Below are 16,117 nucleotides of genomic sequence, written 5' to 3'. Positions count from 1 at the left end.
CCCTTGCAGGGGGGGCAGCACGGCCGGCTATGGCCATTTGCTGGGTTGCCAGAGCGATGGAGCACTGGGCGGATTCATTAGAGGCTTCTTTTGAATCCGACTGTCCGGCCGAACAGGCGGAGTTGATTGGCAATCTCCGTGATTCGGCCACCTACATCAACGAGGCGGCTCTAGACATTAGTACTCTGGTGTCTAGAATTTCTTCAGCAGCGGTAGCTGCTCGTCGCACCTTGTGGCTGCGATCCTGGAAGGCGGACGCAGATTCCAAGAAGGGTCTGGAAGCGTTGCCGTTTACCGGAGAAGTTCTCTTCGGTCCGGATCTGGATAAGATTGTGGCCACGCTGGCGGCAGCCAAATCTGCTTGTCTCCCGTCGGCCGCTGCTCCTTCTGGTTCTGGACCATCGTCCTTTCGGTCATCTAGGGCCCAGGGCAGGCCCAAACCACAGTCGTTTCCTCGACAGGCTGGCCCTAAGAAATCGGTCAAGCCCCGGAAACAGGCATGGAGTACCAGACGTCCGGCCCCCAAGCCAGATGACAAGCCTGCGGCCTGACGGTCCGGGTCTCCCCTTGGGGGATCCCAGGGTGGGAGGCCGCCTGCTGCAGTTCTCCCGGTGTTGGTCGTTCACTACGACAGACACTTGGGTTCTGGAGGTGGTCTCCCACGGGTACGCCCTCCCCTTCCGGCACAGACCCCCGGCTCGATTCTTCACCACGGGTCTACCATCAGACCGGAACAAGGCTACGGAGCTGCGGAAGGTATTGCACACTATGCTCCAGGCTGGAGTTATAGTGCCTGTTCCATTCTCCCAGAGGGGCCAGGGTTTCTATTCAAATCTATTTTTGGTACAGAAACCCAATGGGTCATATCGTCCGATTCTCAACCTCAAAGCACTCAACAAGTCTTTGCGGGTCCCGAAGTTTCGGATGGAGACCCTACGGTCCATCATTCTGGCGCTGGAACCTGGGGACTATATGGTGTCATTGGACATACAGGACGCTTACCTGCATGTCCCTATTCTTTTGCGCCATCAAGAGTTCCTTCGGTTTGCAATCCGCAGCGACCACTTCCAGTTTCGGGCGTTACCTTTTGGCCTGGCGACAGCACCACGTGTTTTCACCAAGGTGATGGCGGTCATGGCGGCTTCTCTGCGGCTGCAAGGAGTCCGCATGTTGCCGTACTTGGACGACCTGTTATTGGTGGCAGGATTTCCAGAGCTCCTGTTACACCACTTGGACCTGACCATTGCACTGCTGCAACGGCACGGCTGGCTAATCAACTGGCAGAAGTCCACTCTAATCCCGTCTCGGAGGATTCTGCATCTTGGAGCCTTATTGGACTTAGGACAGCAAAGGATCTTCGTGACGGAGGACAAGATCTCTGCTTTACAGTCAAGGGTGCGCAGTTGTCTGCACAGCCGCCGGGTGTCCTTACACTCGGCGATGAGGTTACTGGGCTCCATAGTGTCGGTGTTCGACATGGTGGAATACGCCCAGTTTCACTCCAGACCTCTGCAGCACCTGATCCTGTCCAAGTGGAACGGGCTGCCTCAGTCTCTGAAGTTCCAGACGATTGTGCTCACCCCGGAGGTTCGCCTGTCCCTTGCGTGGTGGTTAAAGACGACCCACCTCAACAAGGGACGTCCGTTCTGGGTTCCAAATTGGGTCCTGTTGACAACGGACGCCAGTCTTCGGGGCTTGGGAGCAGTTTCGGGTCCACACTTGTTCCAGGGCAGGTGGACGCCGACAGAAGCGGAGCTTCCAATAAATATCTTGGAACTCCGTGCGGTCTTCAATGCTCTCCTGCAGGCACAGCGGTTTCTCCAGGGTCACCCGGTGCAGGTCCAGTCGGACAATGCTACCACCGTGGCCTACATAAACAGGCAAGGAGGAACTCGCAGTCGGGCGGCTCTCGTAGAGGTCTCTCGGATCCTGGTTTGGGCGGAGCGCAATCTTCCGGCCATATCAGCGGTCTTCATCCCGGGAGTGCTAAATTGGGAGGCGGACTTTCTAAGTCGCCAGGACGTTCATCCAGGGGAATGGTCCCTGCACCCGGACGTTTTTCAACTACTGGTGGACAGGTGGGGTCTTCCAGAAATCGACCTCATGGCGTCCCGGCACAACAACAAGTTGCCGGTGTACGGGTCTCGCACAAGAGACGAAGGGGCGTCTCTGGTGGATGCTCTGTCCGTCCGGTGGACGTTCAGGTTCGCATACCTGTTCCCTCCGGTCTCCCTTCTTCCACGGGTAGTCCGGAAATTCAAACAGGAAGGAGGGACGCTCCTGTTGATAGCTCCCGCGTGGCCCAGACGGCACTGGTTCTCAGACCTTCAGGGTCTGTCCGTGGACAGTCCTCTGCCGTTGCGGCTACGACCGGACCTTCTGTCTCAGGGTCCTTGTCTTCACCCGGACCTGACTCGGCTGTCTTTGACGGCGTGGCTGTTGAGACGGCCATGCTGAGGTCCCGGGGGTTTTCCAGCTCTGTGGTGCGTACCATGTTACGAGCTCGGAAACCGTCTTCTGCGAGGATATACCATCGCGTGTGGCATACGTTCTTCCAGTGGTGTCGACCGAGAGGTTATGCACCGCGGGAGTTTCGTCTGTCTCGGATTCTCGCCTTCCTGCAAGCGGGACTAGATCATGGGCTTCGCCTTGCTTCTTTGAAGGTACAGGTTTCGGCCCTATCTGTCTGGTTTCACCGTAGGATTGCTACAATCCCGGATGTGCGCACCTTTATGCAAGGTGTTCTCCGTATTCAGCCGCCCTTTGTTCCACCTGTGGCGCCTTGGGATTTGGCTGTGGTCCTGAGGGCTCTCCAAGGACCGCCGTTTGAACCACTGGGCTCAGTGGATATTAAATGGCTAACAGCTAAGACTGTTTTCCTTTTGGCCGTTGCTTCGGCCAGACGTGTTTCTGAGTTAGGGGCTCTTTCTTGTAGACCCCCTTTCTTGGTTTTTCATGGGAACAGGGCAGTGCTCCGCACTCGGCCCGAGTTTCTTCCCAAAGTTGTTTCCCAGTTTCATGTTAACGAGGAAATAGTTGTTCCGGCCTTTAACTCACCGGGTCTTTCCGTGGGTAAGGCCTCTTTGGATGTTGTGCGGGCCTTAAGGACTTATGTTGACCGCACTTCTTCGTTTAGGAAGTCGGAGCTTTGTTTGTCCTCTATGGCTTCTGAAAAAAGGGTTGGCCTGCTTCAAAGCAAACTTTGGCAGCCTGGATCCGTATGGCTATTTCTGAAGCTTATCTTCATGAAGGCCTACCAGTCCCTCCTTCTCTGAAGGCTCATTCCACTAGGTCTGTGGGTCCTTCGTGGGCAGCTCGACGTGGTGCCTCGGCAGTTCAGATCTGCAAGGCTGCTACGTGGTCTTCTGTCCATACCTTCGTGAGGTATTACAGGTTTGACACCTTCGCCTCTCAGGATGCTTCCTTCGGGCGGCGGATTCTCCTTTCTGCACAGGAGCGTCCCCACCCTTAAAGGATACTGCTTTGGGACATCCCCAAGGTATCCTGTGGATACCCTATGGACCCTGAAGTAGAAAATATGAGATATGGTAAGAACTTACCCTTGTTATCTCTATTTCTACGAAGTCCATAGGGTTCCACAGGACTCCCGCCCTGTCGCACCTGTGCTGCAGATGGGCTTTGCTCTGGTCACCGGTTTTCCGTCTCCCTCTGGTGAGAATGTGATTCTTGTATGTGTCCAGATCTTTGTTCTCTCTCTTCCTTCTCCTCCTCCGGCCTATGGCTTGGTAACTAACTGAGGTGCCTTGGCCCGGGGGCGGGGTATAGGAGGGGGATCTAGTGCATCCTGGGAGGCTGAAAGCTTAACTCTTTGGTGCCCTGCGACTGACGTCACACCTATACCCCAAGGTATCCTGTGGAACCCTATGGACTTCGTAGAAATAGAGATAACAAGGGTAAGTTCTTACCATATCTCATATTTTTCAATGTGTGACTAAAAATGGGGAGGGGGGACACAAGGTCATGCTCCTGCAAATGTCATGCTATCGGCTCTTTTGCTTGACTACATATATTTTTGTCTCTTTGCCTCTGACTGGTTGACCACCCCTGATCTAGGGGTACATGCATTCATAGAAATCACATCTCTCCAATTGATTGACAGGATCAGCTGCTGCTGCGATGCGGCTAAAAGTGATTGCTGGCACAAAATGTAGAAGTTGGGCGTGCCTCAGGTGATGTCTGCATCGGGCAGGTTGGAACGACATATTGGTCGTCGTTCGGTAGTGCGTACACACTGCACAATTTGCCGGAAATCATTAACGAGTTTGATTAATTGAACTGCATATTTATCGACCTGAAGATGCGACAGACGACACAACGGGAGCACGCATAGTGTGTACACACTTGATGATGTGAACAATTTGTCGTTCCAATCTGTCGGAATCGTCCATATCGTACACGAAATCGTCTGTGTACCCAGCTTTAGATGCTTCTCTATGAAGAGGCTGATTTCCTCCTTATACTCTGAGCTGACTTTCCCTTCTTTGTCCCACCACGATCTTCATGAGAACTCGTGGTGTTGCTGGAGGATGAGAATGGCTTATAGGAAGCACAGTGGTTTGGAAATGGCTGCATAATATGAGCAATAATGCATTCTGTAATCATTTCTAGGTATTATTCGATGTCAGATTATCGAGGGACAGCTACAATATGCTGATCAGCAGCTGGAATTTTTGACTGAGATTCAACAGTCTATCGGAAAATCCGGGGTGAGTTCAACATGCATAACACCGTTTATACAGTATGTGGTCTTGTCAGTTTTCACTTCTGGGCACTGCAGATCTTCATTTACATTATTGGGAGGTGTAATGTAAAGTACCTGTGTGCAGGGCCGGACTGGGACCAAAATAGGCCTTGGCATTTAAAGCACACAGGCCAACCTCGGTGTCAGCTTCTGGCTCTTGGCATGGACTCCTCCCCTTACTATACCTGACAACATGTACATCATTCTCTGTATTAAAATACACACATCATAGCTCATCCTGCAGGGGATTCAAACATGTGCCATAGTCAGACATTTGGTATCTGGTTGGTTCTGTTAGGTAAAGCTGGCACTTCATTGACCTAGATTACACACAAAGAAAAGGGAAGGCATTTCCCAAATGACCAAGTCCTAGCTTAGCAATTGTAGAGGATTAGACAAGTACATATAACGACCATATAGATACATTACCGCACCTTTGTATATTTATTTTGTGAAAAAATTTCTTCTACATCGTGGCAGTGGGCAGAGTAGCTGTAGGGCATGTCACCAATAAATAATTACCACCCACAGTTAAATGATTAACTTAGTGGTTCTCAAACTTTTTTGAATCACGGCACCCTAGAGTATCGGCATTGATTTCACAGCACCCCTACGCCAAAAGTTTGTTATTGAGAAAAATTAAAAAATGTAGTAAAGTGAAGTAAATTGTGTTTACCTGTCATCCTTTGGTTCAGTTATATAGTGGTGGACAGGTTTGTGCATCTGTTTGCCCACATATCTACATTACATTGACCATAAATAATTTGATTTGGTGCTGAACCATAACCGGAGGCACCCTTGCAAGTGTCCTGAGGCACCTCTGCAAGTGTCCTTAGGCACCCCAGGGTGCCACGGCGCACAGTTTGAGAACCACTGGTTTAACTTGCAACACTTCATTAAAATAATTGTCCAACCCATACCCCTGTTACATTAAGTAATTAACCGCCACCATACCAATAAATACCCCAGCCACCCTCCACCTTTAAAGATTTACTTCCATCAAACTAATGAATTAAATATTGCAGCACCCGATTACCCATTATATTAACTTTTTAACAGCCATCACACCAATAAATTAATAGTTCAGCCCCACAGCTCCATTACATTGAATGTATAACCTCCTCCACCCCAATAAATTAGATCAGCCCAGCTACACAATGTCCTTTACATAATGATAACCCCCAACCACACTAATAAACAGCCCAGGCCCCCACCCCCATTACATGAAACTATGAGCCTCCACCACGCTAAAAAATAAATAGCCCCTACCCCCATTACAATTGAAGATGTCCCAACCACACTTATAAATAACCCAGCCCCACCGCCATTAAACTAAGAGACTACACTCCCCTTCACAGTCCATACCTACCTGTATCATCAAGTGTTCCAGCAGAGGTGATTATAGAGCTGCTGTTGGCTGACTCGCTCTCCTTCTGGAGGACACCATAGGTTTCCAGGGGGTGGAGCCTGGCTGGCAGTGAGGGGAGCTGCATCCTAGTTGATAGCTCAGATGCAGGTCCAGGATTACCTGCACTCCAGACAGATGTCCTGAGTTCCAGAGTGTCTGGAGTAATCCCGGGTTGGGTGGCAAACCTAAATGTACTGTATGGTAATTACGTGGATAATTTCTGTACTGTATGGAGGTCATGTGCTTGCCATCTGTATTGTATAGACGTCACTTGGCTACTCTCTGTATTGTATTGTATTGTGGAAAGCCGGGGCAAACAGAATTTTTAGAGTGTTTCTAAATGCTAGATTTTAGAGCAAGTGTGGCCAGCCCATGAAGAGGGCATAATTAACATGTAAGAAGGGGATGTAGTTGGCATCCCGGCAGTAGGGATGTCGGTGCCAGATCTCGCACATGCGCACGACGGAGCTCCCTCCGTCATGTGCAATTCGGCACCATCGACCCGCTTGCGAGCGTCCTGCGTTCGCGAGCGGGTCTGAATGACCCCACACAGTGCAGTGTATATAATACATCACACATATACAGGACCAGCAATCACAGTAAGCCATTAGATGTACAGTATCAGTAAGGCCAGCCACACACAGTGCAGTGTATATAATACATCACACATATACAGGACCAGCAATCACAATAAGCCATTAGATGTACAGTATCAGTAAGGCCAGCCACACACAGTGCAGTGTATATAATACATCACACATATACAGGACCAGCAATCACAGTAAGACATTAGATGTACAGTATCAGTAAGGCCAGCCATACACAGTGCAGTGTATGTAATACATCACACATATACAGGACCAGCAATCACAGTAAGCCATGAGATGTGGCAGTAAGGCCAGCCATACACAGTGCAGTTATGTAATACATCACACATATACAGGACCAGCAATCACAGTAAGCCATGAGATGTGGCAGTAAGGCCAGCCATACACAGTGCAGTGTATGTGATACATCACGCATATACAGGACCAGCAATCACAGCAAGCCCTTATATGTGGCAGTAGGGCCAGCCATTCACAGTGCAGTATATGTGATACATCACACATATACAGGACCAGCAATCACAGTAAGCCATTATATGTGCAGCAGTAGGGCCAGTCCATCTGAGCTGAATGCTTGTTTCTCTGGATGTGGGGACCATTCCACAAGCCAAGTCCCTTCTCTGCAGAACATTTGAGATGAGGAAGCGGCAGAAGAACCTAGCACAGGCTAAGGAAATATATGTATGCATTGGTATCCTTACACACTGGAGAGTGTAGGTAATACAGTATTAATTACACCACAGATGGTCTATAGCAGTGATTTCCAAACTCAGGGCCTGATTCAGAGGTGGACGCTAATGCGACCGCAGCTGTGATTTTGCACGGTACACAGCTGAGGAACCATGCTAATACTTCCAAAGATCACCCCAAGCATAGGGACGCCCACTGCTGCCTTCTCATGTGTACGACGTCGCTTACTTGCATAAATATCAGTCACATCGAGCAGCCATTTTGCCCTTGCGGAAGGTCTGACCAGCCACAAACATTGCAGCTCTCCTGTCATGCAGAGAGCTTTCATGCTGCGCAGGAGATCACAGTGGCTAATTTATGCACGTAATGGCGTTTAAATGGTCCGACACACCTGCGTATTTCTGACCACCCCCTGTTACCTCCCCCATATGCTGACTACCTGTCACTCACTTTTTGAATGAGTTCTCTGTGCATGCGGAATCGTAAGATAATCACATCATGTGCACAGTGCGGCTTATATGCATGCACAATGGCAAACAATTGCACGATCTGCATAAAAATTGCTATTGTGTCTGTCTCTGAATCAGGCACTCAGTCCCCAGGAACCCCTAACAATGCATGTTTTCCAGATCTCCTAGTTGGTGCATAGATGTATTAATTTCTGGCTGACACATTTTAAAACATCCATAGTGCAAATTACCTCTCTTGTAATACTGAAGATATCTGAAAAACATGCCCTGTTAGGGGTCCGTGAAAAAGAGGAGAGGGACCATGTGCAGACTCAATGCGGGCTCCCTCCTCTCTAGCAGCATAGTAGATTCTGGCTTGGTACCAGAATCTACAGAGCATGCGCAGGTCTCCAGGAAAATGGTGCTTGCGCCTTATTTCCAGAGACATCTTTACTGCGCATGTGAAAGTCCCTGTGAAAAGGCCACTACACACACACACACTCTCACTCACTCACACACACTCACACACACCAACCTACTGCCCCTTACATCTCTGCTCCCCGATGCTGCAGAGCAATGCTCTGGAGACTGCAATGAATACTCACACTCTTGTCTTTAAAATTGGATTTGAAGTCTCTGACCTAAATATAAACCCAGTCACGTGGTCAGACCACAACTTAATTTGGTTCTCATTAGCAACCCCTTGAAATAGAACTTTACCCATGGAGTTGATCGTACATGGAGGGGTATGACTCCCCAGGCTCTTACTGCACACCTGTATCTCTCTGCGATAATGGGGGCCTGTGAATAGTCTTGTTCCCTAGTCCATCTGGGCTGGATTCCCTACAGTGCCATCAAAGGAGTGCCAAACTACCACACCTGCCTAGGTAAGCCACCTGTCTACTTGGAACATGTTTGAAATAATGGATATACTGTAAATAAAGTGATATTGCTGGCGCACATGTATAGATAGTGTAGTTCTAGATGGATGTAAAGTGGATTTGTCGCTGTTAATCTAGCTGTAGAAATTTAATAAGAGAGGAATAAGTGGTATAAATAGGTCATGTTTTTATTCTGGTAAAATATACCATATGATATATAGATAAAAAGAATAAATGTTTACTCTGTATATAGTGTATATAAAACACTTTTAGATATTGTACATAAAAAATGTGGCATAAAATATCACATTTAGGAGTCTTGCTTAGTATTGACTAGGAAGAGAAAAACAAGTTTAAAATTGCAGGTTTTCATTAGTTTGTAAAAAAAAAAAGAGTTCTCCTTGCGGAATATTGCGCTTTCAGAAATGTCCTGAAAAAACCTCTTGCCGTGTATAGTAGTGGCAAGGGGGGAGTGGTCTCTCCATCTGGAGGTCTTCCAACAGTTGGTCTGGTAGTGGAGTCTATTGAAGGTGGACCTCATGGCATCTCATCACAACTGCAAGGTCCCCCGATTTTGTGCGAGGTCCAGAGACTCACTGAAGTTTACGGTGGATGCCAACACAGTTCAGTGGAGCTTCCGTCTATCATATCTCTTCCCCCCCCCCCCCCCCAATTCCCATGTTACCTCGGGGTCAAGGAGCAAGGATTCCTGTGATCCTAGTGGCGCCAGACTGGCCGTGGTCATGGTTCACTGCCAGTAGGTCCCGTGTGGCGTCTTCCTCTTTGGCCAGATCTGCTTCTGCAGGGTCCATTTCGGCACTAGGACCTTCCTTGATTCGTTTTAACGGCCTGGCTTTTGAAGGCCGTGCTCTTGAAGGCTAAGAGGCTTTCTCCTTCGGTTGTGGGCCCGGAAACCAGTTTCTTTGCGCAATTACTACAGGGTTTGAAGATCTACATCTTGTGGTGTGTACTGCACGAGGTTCACCATTCCTCAGGGAGGTTTGGAGGCCGTTTGCGGCTTTGCTCCTTGAATGTACAAATTTCAACTCTATTTATTTTCAGCAGCGTTTGGCTCTTCTACCAGAAATTCTGACCTTTTTACAGGGGGTTTTGCGGGTTCAACCACCATTTCAGCAGCCGGTAGCTCCATGGGATCTTAACCTAGTCCTCTTAGCTCTCAAGCAGGCCCTCTTTGGGCCTTTGGATTCAGTGGACCTTAAAATGAAATTGGTTTTCCTTATGGCCGTTTCTGAGTTGGGTGCTTTGTATTGCAAGCCGCCTTTTCTTATATTCTATGACGATAGGGTGGTTCTCCGTACTGTTCTCTCACTCCAACCGAAGGTGGTTTCAGCTTTCCACTTGAACCAGGTAATTGTCTTTCCTTTGTTTCTTCCTTCAGCAACTTCCCTGGACGATCTGGTTCTGTTGGACGTTTCCCAGGCCCTGCAGAATTACATGGACAGAACTTTATTCGTCTGTCGTATGGATTCTATGCTGATTCTTTACGATGTTCAGAAATGAGGCTAGCCGGATACAAAGCAGACCATCGCACGTTGGATCCACTCCATCATCACTCAGGCCTATTCTGGTGCGGGGAGTTTGGCACCAGACAGGGTGTTGGCTCATTCTACTCGGGCGGTGGCGACCTCCTGGGCGGCGGGACATGGGGCCTCGGCTGGACAAGTCTGCCGTGCAGCCACCTGCTCCTCTGTCCACACGTTCACTTGTTTTTACAGGTTTCATGTTTTTGCCTCCGATGACGCCCACTTTGGGCATACAGTTCTCCGTTCAGGCAGCCTGAGCGTTCCCTCTTCTGGGGGTGGCTGTTGAACGTCCCATGATCCAGTGTCCCCCAGCCTTGATGAGAGAGAAAAGAGGATTTTTGGTTGCTTACCGTTGAATCCTTTTCTCTGAATCAGGCTGGGGGACACTGTGTTCCCTCTCTTACGCCCAGTCGTGTGGTGGTTTTTTATTTACCGCTTTGGTCCGTGAAGTTTTGTTTTTATTTTTTGTAACAGTTTCACTGGGTTACTGCTTCTCCTTGCTGGGCACTTTTTAAGTTGTATTGGCATGCTGGGGTTTCAGAGGGGAGGAGCTTAGGGTTAAAGCTACAGTTTAAGTTTAGTTTATGTGCCAGGTCCTGCAGTCCCATCTACAACTGGGGGACACTTGACCTCCCCAAAGGTCCAGTGTCCTCCAGCCTGATTCAGAGAAAAGGATTCAACAGTAAGTACCCAAAAATCCCCTTTTTGCGGCCTGAACCAGCATTGGTTAGAATGCCGCCCATCAATTTATGCAGAGTACTTCATGCCTCAGTTATATCATTGGTTCCTGCTGTATTAAGACTGCTTTCTCTGAATACTTGGGTCATCTCCCAAAATGTCTGCCTTCACCCAACTGTCTTTAATGGGGAAGTCCGACCAATAGTTAAAATCCATTATTGGGTGGCATCAACTACCTGGGCAGCACAGACGGTGTAACGGTTAGCATTACTGCCTCACAGACTGAGGTTGAAGGTTCGATTCCTACTACGGCCCTAACTGTGTGGAGTTTGTATATTCTCCCTGTGCTTGCGTGGGTTTTCTCCGGGTGCTCCGGTTTTCTCCCACACTCCAAAAATATACTGGTAGGTTAATTGGCTCCCAACAAAATTACCCCTAGTGTGTATGTGTGTGAGCATGTGGTAGGGAATATAGACTGTAATCTCCACTGGGGCAGGGACTGATGTGTATGGCCAAATATTCTCTGTAAAACGCTGCGGAATATGTGTGCACTATATAAATAGCTGGTAATAAATAAATAATATACTGTACTTCCTTGCAGGCCTTCTGACACATGAATCTGCCTAAAGGTTCCATGGCTGCCTCGTGTAATAGCTCCTCACACTTGATTCAAACAGGCAGTAGAGTTGACAATTCAAGGTGACATTAACAGCTATACAACAGCTGTGTGAAACCTTTGAAGGATTCAGAGACCCAATAGATCATCAGAACGGTGCCTAGAAGTCAGTTAATCTTAACATATTAAACTAACACAGATCACTAGATTTCTAGTGTTTAGCATTCTGGTTTTTTTCCAGATCTAAAGGAATACTAGTTCTGTAATGTGCATCTTTTGATTGGTTTCAAGGCTGTAGCACAGCATGCTGGGCGGTCACCACCGGCCCCCCTCTCCCACATACGAGCCACCGGGGCGGTTGCGGTGCTGCCCTCTCAGCCTTAAGCCCCGTGTGGCGTCACTGGTCACACACCCCTGGTTACGATCCCGGTTGGTTTAGGGTTTTATTATATATACGTTTACATGAATATATTAATGTTTGGGAAATGTTGTATGATTTCTGTAGCTTAGGTTTCGTACTGGTGTTCTGTGGGAAGCAGTGGTGCATTCTCTGTCTCTGAAGTATAGAGAATGATATGAGAATTTGACGGCTAGGTGTTCACAATGTAAGCTAAGGTCTTGTGCTGTGGCAGACAGCGATGACCCTAAAATGACACAGGATTTGAGCAAGTAAAGTTAAGGTATATATTTTTTTAAACTTAGGCCCCCAATGCCTTTATACCAGCAGCATATTTCATTTAGTATTGCAGTGATTCGAACGAATATGTCTAATATTCACCTCTCTGGCAAAGTCTAGCGACATCTCCCTCCTCGGTGGCACCCTCAGCTCTGTTGCCGGCAGTCTACTGCTGCCAGCAACGGGCTGCTGTGTCATGCGCTGCAGACAGTCTGCACATACGCATGATACTTTCACCAGGCAGGGTATTGGCAGTGCCTGGAAGGCTTCAATGAAGCTGGAAAGGCTGTTTCTGGGCCCCCATTGCCGATAATGGGCACCGTATCGTTCTCGCCTTCTATAGATGGTGTAAGCATTACAGTGACAAACAGCAGTAATCGTAGTTTACCGCTGTTTGTTAAATACAGAAAGGAGGATATAACTCCTTTAGGGAGTGCTAAAGAGGTTATGTAACATTGTTAAATGGGGCCCATAGTGTCATTAAGCTAGTTGATCTATCCAATAATAATTGAATTCACAGTCTCTGATGTTATATTTAATATACTAATGCAAGTGTTGGAAATAGGGAAAGTCAGAAAACCTGTGCTGCTCCTACTGGGTCTGTATGCTGTTATAGGGAATGGAGTAATAAAAGCCCTCTAATAATCAACCAAAATAAATATTAATACACCCTAGCGCTAAATGATCCAGATAATCATCAGGTTATTTAAGAAGCTTTATTTAAGCGACTTCAACCAGATAACAATGAAATGGCATATAACATATAAAAACATACATAAAACAGTAGATATAATAATTATATAAAAAGCTAATAATATGAACAGTTCTGCGCAGGGTATTGCAAACGGGATGCAGTCAGAAAACCGATGGACGAAATGCCGACCGCCGGCCTCCCGATTCTCAAATCTCGGATGGCTGCGTCTGGCTTGCTGCTTCCTGGTTGCGATCCACGAGTGATGTTAGGGGTGTGTACAACGTGTTTTGCCTAATCAGGGTGCTACTACAATTTTTTTTATGAAAAGTATTTTTTATGTGAAAACACGTGGATTGTTTTTTTCAAGCAAAGCAAGGAGACTGACATTGAGCCATATGTATTCATGCTCTGGAGGAGCAACATATTAAACAGCGTGCCAGCAGCAATTAAAAGTGACACTGTTATTCTGCCTTCATAGCAGACAGGCGTTTGCAATACCAGCACTGGGCATTTGCAATACCAACAGCGTGCCAGTATCAGTTACAAGTGACACTGTTATTCTGCCCTTACATCAAATTAGGTGTCCAAAGGGTTCTGAAAGAAATCCCCATATGTGTAGCCAAAAATAGGGATCCTGCATTTTTTTTCGCCTGGTCTGGAATGCAGAAAACTTTTCTCCAGCTTTTTTCCCCAGTTGCGTTTTGGCCTGTCTTTTGTAGAAAATATCGCCTTTTTTTTTTTACGAAAAGCGTCCGTTGTCGCTGCTAATTGAATGCGGCCCATAGTCCCAAACGGGTCCTCCTAAAGGTAAATGGTCTCACAAGGCTAACATGTCCTCCTCACCCGAAATGAGTAAGATTTAGAAAACCCTAGCTGATGGAAAACAAGCTGAATGAGTCCATACAAATGGAGGGTCCCCTTTCACGACCACCTGTATTTGCATGTGCCCAGTTTCAGAACATGTGCAGTGTGAAAACGTACAAGATACTCTCCACAAAGATGTGTACATTGAACTGTGCATCAATCCCATACTGTTTTGCTAGTAGCAATAATTGTACCATAACATACACTGTAAGTACTAAAAGGGGATTTACTATACTGTACCTCTGTCAGATCTCCGGACAATCTGACCACAGACTGTTTGGCCAATTGACAGCTTTTGGCTAACTCAGCTCAGTTTCTGCCGGTGTGTGCGACCAAAACAATCAGTTTGTCTAGTAATTGATTTTATGTTGGCTGGATGGAAAATCTGACTACCAAGCGTGTTTGGTATATTTTGTCGAGATTCATAATGTTGACATGATAATGTCGACATGCTGCATGTCAATATTGACCATTTCGACCCCTGAAATGTCCACATGATTAGAATGTTGACAAAACGGTCCCAGTTGTGCAGCACTTACCTGCTAGCCAGTCTCTGGCAGTGTCTTCTGGGTATGACGGTTAGGTGATGATGACTTCCGGCTGTCATCCAGTGGGGAGTAAGCCCTTTACCTTCCCCTTTTGCAGCCTAACCCTCCCCTCCTGCAGCCTAACCCTAATCCTAGTGTCTAACCTTAGCCCTCCCAACCTGCAGTCTAATCCTAACCCTCTACATAGTGCCCAATCACTACCCCTCTGCTCCCGCAGCCTAACTGTAACCCTCCCCTCCTGCAGCCTAACCTTAATCCTAGTGCGTAACCCTAGCCCTCCCTTCCCGCTTTCTAACCCTAGTGCCTAACCCTAGCCATCCCCTCCCACAGTCTAACCCTCTCCCTAGTGCCCAACCACTAACCCTCTGCTCCCGCAGCCTAACTGTAACACTCCCCTCCTGCAGCCTAATCCTAGTGCGTAACCCTAGCCCTCCCCTCCCACAGTCTAACCCTCTCCCTAGTGCCCAACCACTAACCCTCTGCTCCCGCAGCCTAACTGTAACCCTCCCCTCCTGCATCCTAACCTTAATCCTAGAGTCTAACCTTAGCCCTCCCATCCTGCAGTCCAACCATTACCCTCTCCCTAGTGCCCAACCACTAACCCTCTGCTCCCGCAGCCTATCTTTAACCCTCCCCTCCTGCATCCTAACCTTAATCCTAGTGTCTAACCTTAGCCCTCCCAACCTGCAGTCTAATCCTAACCCTCTACATAGTGCCCAATCACTACCCCTCTGCTCCCGCAGCCTAACTGTAACCCTCCCCTCCTGCAGCCTAACCTTAATCCTAGTGCGTAACCCTAGCCCTCCCTTCCCGCTTTCTAACCCTAGTGCCTAACCCTAGCCCTCCCCTCCCGCAGTCTAACCCTCTCCCTAGTGCCCAACCACTAACCCTCTGCTCCCGCAGCCTAACTGTAACACTCCCCTCCTGCAGCCTAATCCTAGTGCGTAACCCTAGCCCTCCCCTCCCACAGTCTAACCCTCTCCCTAGTGCCCAACCACTAACCCTCTGCTCCCGCAGCCTAACTGTAACCCTCCCCTCCTGCATCCTAACCTTAATCCTAGTGTCTAACCTTAGCCCTCCCATCCTGCAGTCCAACCATTACCCTTTCCCTAGTGTCCAACCACTAACACTCTGCTCCCCTAGCCTAACTCAAACCCTCCACTCCCACAGCCTAACCCTAATGTCGACATTTTGAACATGTCGACATATCAAAATGTTTACATAACTATAGACATTGTGGTGTTGACATTGTGACTGCACCCCCAGCCAAGAATGTGTGCTGATAATGTGAATGTTCTGCACGGAGTCCTTGTGTTATGTTTCTTCAGCCTGACTGATGGATGACTTTTAGACCATCCTGTGTTGTGTGGAGACTTTGTTGAACTCGTATGCAGATCTTGTGTGTCAGCTAGTGCGCTGGATAACTATATTTTTCCTGTTCATCCAGGAATTATCCTACTTACAAGCTGTTATGGCTATGAAGAAGCAGAAAAAGCAGGAAGAAGTGATCCACTTGTTAAATGATGTCCTTGACAATCACTTCTCTTCTCTGCAAGGCCTGCCTCTTGGAATCCAATATTTTGAGAGACTAAACCCAGATTTCTTACTTGAAATTATAAGGGAATATCTCATTTTTTGCCCTAATCAGGTAAATAAAGTACATTATTTTAAATATATTTCTGTGTAATCATACTCATTTCTG

General features: G+C 47.9%; 1 protein-coding gene across 3 annotated transcripts in view; it reads left to right on the top strand.

Annotated features, from left to right (window-relative positions):
* The window catches only part of TTC21B (tetratricopeptide repeat domain 21B), a 135,731-nt gene that overhangs the window by 52,528 nt on the left and 67,086 nt on the right, over positions 1-16,117 (top strand). For all 3 annotated transcript variants that reach the window (XR_015878803.1, XR_015878804.1, XM_088474837.1), the window contains exons 10-11: positions 4,630-4,727; positions 15,863-16,063. Coding sequence is in view for 1 of the 3 variants with exons in the window: in XM_088474837.1 (XP_088330963.1) it covers positions 4,630-4,727; positions 15,863-16,063 (299 nt within the window). In the remaining 2 variants the exon portion in view is untranslated. The remainder of the gene's footprint in view (positions 1-4,629; positions 4,728-15,862; positions 16,064-16,117) is intronic.

This window comes from Taudactylus pleione, unplaced genomic scaffold (genome assembly GCF_031769625.1).
Source record: "Taudactylus pleione unplaced genomic scaffold, aTauple2 ptg000156l, whole genome shotgun sequence".
Lineage (NCBI taxonomy): Eukaryota > Metazoa > Chordata > Amphibia > Anura > Myobatrachidae > Taudactylus > Taudactylus pleione.
Note: the sequence above shows the minus strand (reverse complement) of the source record. Positions and strands in the feature narration are given on the sequence as shown.